Source organism: Lynx rufus, unplaced genomic scaffold, assembly GCF_022079265.1.
Source record: "Lynx rufus isolate CCGP_SWC_20201006 ecotype Redwood Valley unplaced genomic scaffold, mLynRuf1.p SCAF_11, whole genome shotgun sequence".
NCBI lineage: Eukaryota > Metazoa > Chordata > Mammalia > Carnivora > Felidae > Lynx > Lynx rufus.
The window spans coordinates 12,772,388-12,782,915 of NW_025814825.1; the positions used below are offsets into that span (position 1 = coordinate 12,772,388).

The 10,528-nt window shown below is 53.7% G+C and overlaps 1 protein-coding gene across 2 annotated transcripts; it reads right to left on the reverse strand.

Moving 5' to 3' along the window:
• Nucleotides 1-453: 453 nt before the first annotated feature.
• PRF1 (perforin 1) lies at nucleotides 454-5,480 on the reverse strand. Of its 2 annotated transcripts, none has more exons than XM_047072886.1 (3): nucleotides 5,361-5,480; nucleotides 3,485-4,060; nucleotides 454-2,593 (listed from the first exon to the last, which is right to left on the reverse strand). In XM_047072886.1, exons 2-3 carry the CDS (start codon nucleotides 4,021-4,023, stop codon nucleotides 1,465-1,467), a joined length of 1,668 nt encoding a protein of 555 aa, XP_046928842.1. In that variant the 5' UTR covers nucleotides 4,024-4,060; nucleotides 5,361-5,480; the 3' UTR covers nucleotides 454-1,464. The 2 variants fall into 2 exon arrangements, with proteins under 2 accessions (XP_046928842.1, XP_046928841.1); XM_047072885.1 differs by lacking the exon at nucleotides 5,361-5,480 and adding an exon at nucleotides 5,032-5,186.
• Between the last annotated feature and the right edge of the window lie 5,048 nt (nucleotides 5,481-10,528).

Below are 10,528 nucleotides of genomic sequence, written 5' to 3' on the forward strand. Positions count from 1 at the left end.
ACCCCCGAGGGCCCGTGTTCTATAAGGCCTGTGTCCCAGGCGCCCGAAACAAAGACCACTTCATTCGACGGTGCAACCGGAGACTCTGGGGCTTACCGGACGCCAAGGCCAGGAAGCCTCGGCCACCACCTTGTTGGAACCACCGCCTTCTCCCCTCGAACTGTGCGACAGGCGAGAGAGAGCCCTCCGCCTTTCCAATGGGTTCTGTTGAAATTACAGTTTTCAAACCGACGGCTCTGGGTCAATCATGGCCCACACACATGTTCTCTTTGGCTTGGGCCATGTTTGGCCCTGTAGGTTTATTTTTATTTTTATTGCTTCTTTATTTTTGAAGGAGACAGAGAGAGAGAGAGAGAGACAGAGCACGAGCGGGGGAGGAGCAGAGAGAGAGGGAGACACAGAACCCGAAGCAGGCTCCAGGCTCCGAGCTGTCAGCGCAGAGCCCGACGCGGGGCTCGAACTCACGGACCGCGAGATCATGACCTGAGCCGAAGTCGGACGCTCAACCGACTGAGCCACGCGGGCGCCCCTGGGTTTATTTTTACAAAGGGAGATGCATTGCCAACAATCAAAGAAGTGAAGTTGGGGTTTCTGGTTGCTTTCAGAAACTGGAGGACCTGCCAGGCCCGGACTCACGTTCCTACACAGGGATGCTTGGCGGGCACACAGCCTCCGGCCCCCTCTAGATAAAGCATTTGCTCTTCAGCTCCACCTGGTCCTCGCCATTTCCTGATGCCTCCCGGCCGGGACCTGAGCGTCTGTTGCCTCTGATCACTGAGCTTGTGCTGCTGTTTCTTGAATTAAGAGTTACGAGGGAAGCAAACTCTTTGGGTTCCCCCCCCCCATTTCCAACCAAAGTGGAAACCTGCCCCAGGGCGAGCCGCCTGTCCTAGAGGATTGCTGATGTGGAAGTTGGTCTCCAGGGCCACGTTCGGGCCCCATCCTCCCCTCTGCCACAACCGTCACCGTCGTGGTCAACGTCACGTCATGTTTCTTAGTCCTCTGTCAGGCTGTGCACGCATGAGGCAGGTCCAGACGGCCCTTGATTTGCCGGAGGGGCAAAGCTTGGCGCGTAAAGACGACAGACCAAGGAGAGCAGCTGGGGCGGGCAGGGTCAGACCCGACTCGATGAAGGACTCGGCCGCCAGCAAGGGCTGCGAAAGGAAGCCGTGCAATGATACCACGTAGCCTGGGAGGAAGAGTCTCCTAGCCAGCTCCTGGCCTAAGCGGTGGCCTGGCGCCGGCTCATTTCCAGGGCTCGAGAAGATCAGGAGGCTAAGGCAGTTTGGACAGCAGTCTCAGGGCCGGCCTGTGAATTCAGCCACTTCACTGGGGGACAGCGGGGGGGGGGGGGGGACGTAAGCCTCAGTTTTCCATCTAATGGGTATATGAGCATCGGTCCTGGCTCCGTCTGTGAGAACCCCTTCAGGCCAGGCCCACGTGTCCTCTCGAGGCTGGCTCTTCTCACCACACCGGCCCACTCCGGTTTCCGGGAAGCTCCCCCAGAAGCCCGTGGGGGGCATACTCCAGGCAGGTGGCCCCCTTCAGGTGAGGCAAGCACTTGGCATGGTAGGAGAATCTCAGGTGACCGTGGGACAGGCCACACCTCACCTCGTGCAAGCCAGACTGTGGGTTCTGGTCACAGGTGCCGAGGAGGTCATCGTCCCAGCCGTGGTCTTGGTCCCAGACCTGCACCCTCAGGGGCCCCCCCGTGGACAGGAGCACGTCCCCGAAGTCCAGCCGCGTCATCCACTTGGGGTTGTTATCGTTCCACACTGTGCTCACTCTCAGCTCCTGGCCTCCAAAGAAGACCTTCAGGTAGGCGTCCGTCCTAGTGAACGAGTCTCCCCACAGGCCTGACGCCTGGAAGTTCATGACCTCCAAGTGGGCCAGGCCCCTCTGCCGGGGACAGCAGTCCTGGTTGGTGACCGCTGAGCCGTGGCAGACACACTGGCATGGGTTGTGGGGGCTCTTCTTCTGCCCCAGGGGGCAAGGCCTGCTACAGTCCTTCCAGCGGGCCCTGTCCATCACGTACTTGCTCACGGCCTGTCGCAGGGCCTCCCGCCGCGGGTCCTGGCTCTCCAGGAGCACATGCAGAGGCTCCAGGGTGTAGTCCACCAGGCTGGGTCTGTCCAGCAGCGAGGTCACCCAGGCTGAGAACTGCTCGGGCCCGGCCTGGTCCCCAAACAGCAGGTCACTTACGGAGGTGTGGTGGCCACCAACTATTTCGGAAAAGCGCTCCCGATAGGCCTGGTGGAAGGAGGTGGTTATCTTGTGGTGCTTCTTCTTCTCCTCACAGGCCTTGAATTCCGATGAAGAGTCGGCACGGCCACTTATGCTGACCTGGGCCTCGACGGCCAGGCAGTCCTCCACCTCTTTGGCCCCGAGCCCGTCCAGGGCCAGCTCACAGGTGCGCAGGGCGGTGAGGGCCGAGATCCGGCCGCCCAGCTCCATGGACCGGATGAAGTGGGTGCCGTAGTTGGAGATGAGCCGGAGGTAGTCGGCCTCGGTGGAGCTGTTGAAGTCGGGGGGCAGGTCTCTGACGACCCTCTGGAAATTGGGGTGGAGTGGGGGAGAGTGTACCAGGTGAGAGCTAAAGGGAGAGAGAAACATCAGATGGCCAGCGGTGGTTAGTTTCCCCCTCGGCCATCCCTCAAGGTTGCCCAAGGTCACGTGGAACTGGTAGAAAGAGAGCTGGAACCCGGGCGGCCTGGCTCCAAGCCCGAGCTCTGAACCAGTGAGCTGGCGGGGAAGCCCATCCTGTCTGTTGTCCCTTGGTAACCTAGGTATGCTGTATAGGTATTTCTGCGTGTCCTTTCCAAAATAAGGTTTTCTTCTTTCCTTTTTATTTTCTGGTTATAAAAGTGACGATGCTGCACCGATGATGACCCTCTAGCTTTGGAAACTAGTCCTGTGGCCTTTGTCCATCTGCCCCCTGGATTGGGTGCCTGACTGCTCTGGCCACACGGGAAGATGGCACCTGTCTCACTGTGAGAGGAACCAGGGTGGTTGGCTCGGGTCCTCCACGGAGACCATGCATTTCTGGGGTGTGGGACCTACATCCCTGAGGGCTGGGGTTGTGACCGCTGTTGTTTGGTGCCGTGGCCCATTTTCCCAGCACAGAGCCCGACACATGACAGCCACGAATTGTGGCTGAACGTGCGAATGAGGCCCGGCGGTGGGAAGTCTCCTGCCAGGTCTCCTGCCCACAGGACAGAGGGGACTCAGTAGATCTGAATGGCACCGTGTTGGACGTCTTAGCATGGCCTTGCTTGCTTCTTCTCCGCTTGTTCTCTCCCGGGGCTCTTCCTGTTCAGGGTCATCGGGGAGGAGGCCCGAGGGCACCGTACCAGCCAGTGTGCAGGTTCCCCCGCCGAGTTCCCCCCGCCACCATTCCAGGGCTCCCAGACCACTCTGAGTTTCCCACACCTTTTCCCAAGCCCCTTCTCACCACCCCCCAGCCCCCACCCCCCGCGGCTCTCACCTGTAGAAGCGACACTCCACCAAGTCAGTGCTGAAGCTGTACTGGTCGTGGAAGGTCTTCTGGGCCGCGAAGTTGGCCATGTGGGAGTGCGAGCCAGCCACGGTCACATGCACGTTGGCGCTGGGTTTGGGAGACACGTCCAGCCCCACCCGCCAGTCGTTGCGGATGTTGCTGGCTGCTTCCCTGGCCACGGCCTCGGTGGAACTGGCCTTGGCCCTGACCACTTGGCGCTGGCAGCCTGAGCCCTGGGCGCGCCAGTCAGTCAGTGCCAGAGGGAGGCGCTGAAGGGCGCCCCGCTTCAGGACGTTGTGGCAGAGAGTGCAGGTGCCGTCGGGCCGCAGGAAGCTCTCTGTGTCCACCGGGAAGGAGCCCGAGCGCCTGAGACTGGTCACGTCCACGCCCTCCCCAGCCAGCATTGAGCCGGGCACAAACGGACGGTTGCGGCGGCACTCGGAGCGGGCGGCCGTGTGGCAGGGGGCCGGGGCGGGGCGGGGCAGCAGCAGGAGGAGGAGGCCCGGCAGGAGCACACAGGCACCCATGGAGCTGTGGAGACGGGGGCGTCTGGGCTTCGGGAAGCTGTGGGCAGAGGTACGGAGGGTGAACTGTCAGGCTGTATGGGATGGAGAGGGAACGCGCTGTCTCCGGAGTGACTGAGTGTCCGAGCCGCGATGACCTTTGCAGACCTGGCCCATCCCCCACGTGTACGGATGGGCCCAGGATGGGAGGTGACGCGCCCGAGGTCACACAGCCAGGAGGAGCCCCTTGCTAGGGTTTCATTGTTTAAGGCCTAACGGGGGATCCAGATTGATGGCTTTGTCCCCAGGACCACAGATGCTGCTTGTGGGGACGGGGCTCTGCACGCAGAGGAGGGGACAGAGAGTAGATATAGCAAACTTGGGGAGGGACCTGGGACCCTAAAGAAGCCCGGATTCTGGAGAAGTGTCATGTGGGCCCCAGAACAAGCATGTTTTTCCCGCCCCACCTCTCCCACTCTCTGTCTGTCTGTCTGTCTCTCTCCCACAAGACCCTTAATGGGATTGGATAAGAAAAAACGCACTGCCCTTATTCTCCCCACCTTCCCTTTGCGGTCCACTCTCGAGCTTCATGGGAGAGCGGCAGCCTGAATTCGGATGTGCCTATGCCCTCCCATCCTGTGTGGGGAGGCCCGGCAAGTCCCCTCTCCAGATCTCCTGGCGTCCACACGTCCTTTGGCATCGCCTTGCCCTGGGGCACTCAGGCAGTGTATGCGAGCTACCTATGTGTTGCCTCCTATCAGACAACCATAAGCTAGAAGCTTCTTCCCTGTTTTGAGGTGGACCTGTTTGTAATCCGGGGTCTCCAGGCCCTACCCCTATCCAAACTGGACGCCTCAGAGGCCTGTCCCTTCCAGCACCTGCCAGGGACCCCAGCTCCTCTGAAACATGGGGACTCACCCACAGGAGTCACTGGGGTGGTGGGGTTCCGGCCCCAGAGGGATAAATGGGAGAAGGGCAATCTTTCAAAGGCCCTCGGGACATCCCACTTAGGAGGCCCGTACGGTTCGTAACCTTAATCCACGGAGCTCCGTCTCCATCCCGGTCCTCCTCGTATTCTCTCCCAGGGAGCCTCATTCCAGCTTTCTGAGCGGCTCTCCCCGTCAGCATTGGACGGGGCCTTACGGACGATGCCTTGTAACCTCTCCGTTTCCTATATGAGGAAACTGAGGCCCAGAGTGGGCGTGAGGACGCTCGGCGAGTCAGTGACAGAGCACAGTCTCGCGGGTCCCGGCACTTCCTGCTCCATCAGGCTCCTCCCCGGACAGAGTGGCCTCACTCCCGCGCCTCTCCATCCCCATCCGGGGGCTCCCAGCCTCCCTGCCACCCACCTTCCTCCCTACCTGGAGTCCTGTGTTGAGACGCTCCCCCACAGACACTGTCTCCCCGACGAGAGGCTCCTGAAATGGTGGTGTCAGCCCCCGGGGAGGCTCACCACACAGCTCATCACCCAAGCCACCGTTCACATCACTTCTGCTTCCTGCCCCGCCCCTCCAGCTGTGGTCACGGGTCCCCTCTGCTCTCCCCTCCCACCAGCACCCACCTTGTGCTCATCTCCTCATCCGGCCTTTCTGACAACCCTCAGGAAATGAAGCCGCGACGGCCAGTGTCTCATCCAACAAGTGGAGTTCCCCGGGGCGTGGGGGGCCTGGGCAAACAGGTGAGGCTTGGTGTGGCGCTAACACAAGGACTTTGAGCTTCAGCTCTGGGTTGCTGAGCAGGCCGGCAGGGCCCATTCCCCTGCTTCTGATCTACGGCATCACATAAGACACGTAAGGGGCGGTACAGGGTAGGAGCTCGCCGCCGAGGCTTAGGAGCCCACGGCCTGGGCCTGGGCCAGCTCAGTTATGCTCTCGCTGTGTGGCCTGGCAAGCCACTTTGGCCTCTCTGTGCCTCAGCTAGAAAGGGAGATCCTTGTAATGCAGACCCTATGGGTTGTGAACAACAGAGGGTTACTATGGGTGAAGTTCTTAGAACCGTGCCTGGCCTTGAGCAAGGGTGACCATTCCCTCCTCCCCAAACAGGGGGGCGCGAAATAAACCCCCTGGCCCACTTCCTAGCCACACCTGCATTCCAGCCCGGCCCCGGGCTCTGAACCCCAAACACTACTCCAGGAGATGGTTTCCTGTTCCCCCCTTTTGTGAGGCGAACCGGTGGCCACACTGGTCCCCAGCCCCTCCCCAGCCTTGGCCTGAGGTCGAAGCCACAGGGTGAGGGGTGGGCTGAGGGGGAGGGAGATGTGGGTGGGGCCAGAGGCTTGGGGTCTTCTTCATCCTTTGTCCTACCTGAGGTCAGGGTGAGGTGAGGTTTCCATGGGTCGAGTGACTCACAGGGCAACTTCTGGGGGCCAAAATCACACTGGTCTGAGGTGAAGACAGCTGGGTAAGTGGGGGACTGTTCTCAAGAGTTCATCTTCCAACCGTGTACGTGACAGGAACAGATAGCCGCAGGCCCCAGACCACGTGTGACACCGTGGGGTTCATCCCTTGAGTTTGTTGTACCCCCCCCCCCCCCGAATGCCTTGCTTTTACGGGAACAGGGTCTCACGCTGCCTTCTCGGAACTCGGCCCCGTCTCCTCCCCTCCGTGCCCCCCTCTGGAAATGGCGGCTTCCTGACCCCCTTCTCTCCGCGCCTTGTTTCAGAACAAGGGCATAAACAGGAGCCAGGTAGTTGTTTGCATGACAGCATGAAGACATATATTACGATCTTTGGAACTTTTGAGAGACTGTTATCCGGTAAGTGCTATTGTGAATTAATATTTCTGGAGTGGTATTCAGAGAAATGTACGCCATTTTTATAAACGTAAAAGGAATCATGATTAAAATAGATTGACCCTTCTCAAAATCAGATATTCAAAGCGAAATTAAATTTAAACACGGGGGGACAAGGCCCTCTGTGTTGAATAATACCGATACTATCGCAGGAATAAAATTATGTGTCAGCCTTTAAGGAACGGATCGGGACACGATCCATCGGGAACATAAGAAATGAGAAAGTATTTAGAATCTAGTCTGGTTCAAAACATATCTGTTGAATGCCCCCATATTATTGCTGCTGTCTCTTCACATAAAAATAATGTGCAAATTGGGGACGCCTGGGTGGCTCAGTCGGTTAAGCGGCCGACTTCGGCTCAGGTCACGATCTTGCACTCTGTGAGTTCGAGCCCCGCGTCGGGCTCTGTGCTGACAGCTCAGAGCCTGGAGCCTGTTTCAGATTCTGTGTCTCCCTCTCTCTGACCCTCCCCCGTCCATGCTCTGTCTCTCCCTGTCTCAAAAATAAATAAATGTTAAAAAAAAATTAAAAAAAAAATAACGTGCAAATAACTTTAAAAAAAAAGGGGGTCAGGCTGCTGAGGTTGTGAGTTTAGTCCTGTAGGAAGAGACAGTGAGGTAGACGGAACAGATTCTAGTCTCAGCTTCGCAAGAAACTTGCCGCGTGACTCTTGCCGGTAGTTTTAACCCCTTTCCAGGTTAGTTTGCTCATCTACAAAATCAATGGGAGGACTCCGGGATTTCTAAGAATCCTTAGATTCTTGATGACACGATGTGCATTTAGCACCTTTCGAGTGGCATGTGAAGTCGCTACTCTCCACGAGATCCTGGTGGGGTCGGTCCATCAAAGAGCAAGGATGTCGTGGAGGTCTACCGTGACCGTTTGGGCCTCTGTGACGGACGGCAGTTGTTCTCCCCAGATGACGCTTAGAATAAAAAGGGACTAGCCTGTTTCCGATTCTGTGTCTCCCTCTCTCTCTGCCCCTCCCCCGTTCATGCTCTGTCTCTCTCTGTCCCAAAAATAAATAAACATTGAAAAAAAATTAAAAAAAAAAAAAAAAAGAATAAAAAGGGACTAAACACACTTTTGCGTCTGATGCCTAAGTCTTAATAAGAGCACAGTTTGTTCAAATGCCAGACTCCATCTATACGGTTTATATTAAAAAATGTAATTCACGGGGCACCCGGCTGGCTCAGTCGGTTGAGCGTCCAGCTCTTCATTTCGGCTCAGGTCGTGATCCCAGACCCATGGGATTGAGCCCCCCTGTTGGGCTCCATGCTGAGTGTGGAGCCTGCTTAGGATTCTCTCTCTCCCCCTCTCTCTCTCTGCCCCTCTCCCCACTTGCACACTCTCTTCTTCTCAAATAAAAAATAAATAAATAAACTTAAAAAAAAAATACATGAAGCGTTCCAAACAGCAACATCCACAGAGACAGAAAGTAGACTCGTGAGTAAGGAGATGAACAGAGACCACCAATGGGCACAGGGTTTCCTTTTTGGAGTGATGAAAATTGATCATGGCGGTGGGTGCGCAACTCTGAATATGCTCAAAACCACTGAATTGTACACTTCATTTATTCTTTTTGGCAGCTTATTTATTTATTTTGAGAGAGACAGAGGCAGCGCAAGTAGGGGAAGGGCAGAGAGAGAGGGAGAGAGAGAGAATCCCAAACAGGCTTCACACTGTCAGCTCAGAGCCCGATGCGGGGCTTGAACTCACAAAACTGTGAGATCACCACCTAAGCCGAAACCAAGAGTCGGATGCTCAACCGACTGAGCCACCCAGGTGCCCCTGACCTGTACACTTTAAATGCTTGAGTTGTATGTGAATAATACATATATATGTATATGTGTATCTATATATTATTTGAATTGGGTTATTTGTCTTTTTGTTGTTGATTTCTAATACTTCTTTATATATTTTGGATTTGAGACCCTTTTCAGATATATGATTTGCAAACATTTTCTATTCACTCCCTTCAGAGTGTCCTTGGAAGCACAAATCTTTCTAACTTTAACGAAGTCCAACATTTCTGTTTGTCCTTTTGTTGCTTATATTTTCAATGTCATACCTAAGAAGTCTTTGCCTAACCCAAGGTCATGGAGATACACTCCTATACTGTCTCCTAAGAGTCTTACAGTTTTAACTCTTACATTTAGGTCTATGATCCACTTAGAATTTATTTTTGTGTTTGGAAAACGGTCCGACTTCATTCTTTTGCGTGTTGGTGTGATTTGGGGGTACATTTTCCTAGGGCTACAAAATATTTACCTTTGACAGAAAAGCTCCATGGATAGTCTACACAGAATGCACGAGGAAGCTCCTGACCCTGACTGTCTGCGTCCACTTACATAAACTCTATCTACTCCATGCTCTACGCATATGAACCATAATCAGAGAGGTCCTTCGACAACACCAGTGTTTATACTGTAATTATCGTGCCTATTTTAAAGATACCAAATGCAGTCCCAGTGGCATTCTGTTCCTCCTGTGATTATTCTCGGTTTCCTCTTCTTCCTGGGTTCTTCTTCCTCACCAGCCTGATGTGTTGCTATGGTTATGTGGTTTTCCCCTCAGCCTCACGAAACGACCGGAGGGGTCTTTCCTCTGCTTCCATTCTGTGGAAGAGTCTCCAGAGATTGGCACCCAATTTTTGTACTTGGGCAGATTTTTAATACTGAGTCCGTATCTTCAGCAGTTATAGCTCTGTTTGAGTTTTCTGGCTTTTTTTTTTTTTTTCTGGTATCAGTTTTGGCAAGTTACATTTTTCTAGGAAAATGTCCCATCTGTCTGAAATTTCACCATTGTGGCCATGACATTATTTATACTTGTCTCTCACACTCCTAGAAAAAATGTCTTTCTGAATCAGTAGTCATGCCCCCTATTTGATCACAATTTTTTTTTATCATTGTTTCTGTCTCTCTGTTTTTAGATGAGTCTGGCTAAAAGTTTTTCTATTTTTTATTAATTTTTTCAAAGAACTTGCCCTTGGCTTCATTGATCCTCTCTATTGTATCATTATTTCCCATTTGATCAGTTTCATTCTTACCTTTTCATTTCCCTCCTTTTCCCAGTATTCTTTGGGCTCCTTCTATAGTTTTCTTTTACTAACTTCTTGAACTGAATCCTTAGCTTAATTTTCTTTTCTTTTCTTTTTTAATGTAAACACTTAAGGCTCTACATTTCCCCCAAAATCTTTTATACTGCCTCTCGATAGTTTTGGTGGGAAGTATTTTCATTATTGCCTGCTTTCTTAATATTTTCCAAATTTCCTTATGATTTTTCTTTACCTTGTAAGTTATTTAAAAGTATGGTCTCTACATTTTCAAGAAAATGTTTTTTTTTTTTAATGCTTATTTATTTTTGAGAGAGAAAGCACAAGCAGGGGAGGGGCAGAGAGAGGGAGACCCAGAATCTGAAGTAGGCTCCGGGCTCTGTGCTGACAGCTCAGCACAGATGCGGGGCTCGAACTCACAGACCACGAGATCATGACCTGAGCCAAAGTCGGATGCTCGACCGACTGAGCCACCCAGGCGCCCCAAGAAAATGGGGTTTTAAGTACTATCACTTGATTAGTGATTTCTGATACAGTTGCACTATAGCAGGACATGTCTGTCTGTATGACAGCCATTCTTTGATGCTGGCTGAGATTTTCTCCGTGGTTTAATAACTGTTTTTCGTAAATGTTCCTGCATGCTTGAGAAAAATACCTGTTTGCTGATTTTTTGACGCAGGGTA

Bases quoted from the DNA above. Each gene is read 5' to 3' on its own strand.
- PRF1 (XM_047072885.1), bottom strand. From the start codon at position 5,057: ATGGAGACGGAGCTCCGTGGATTAAG. The intron at 4,061-5,031 runs GTTACGAACCGT...CTCTGCCCACAG, and splicing joins ACGGAGCTCCGTGGATTAAG to CTTCCCGAAGCCCAGACGCC. The intron at 2,594-3,484 runs GTGAGAGCCGCG...CTCTCCCTTTAG, and splicing joins GTGGAGTGTCGCTTCTACAG to CTCTCACCTGGTACACTCTC.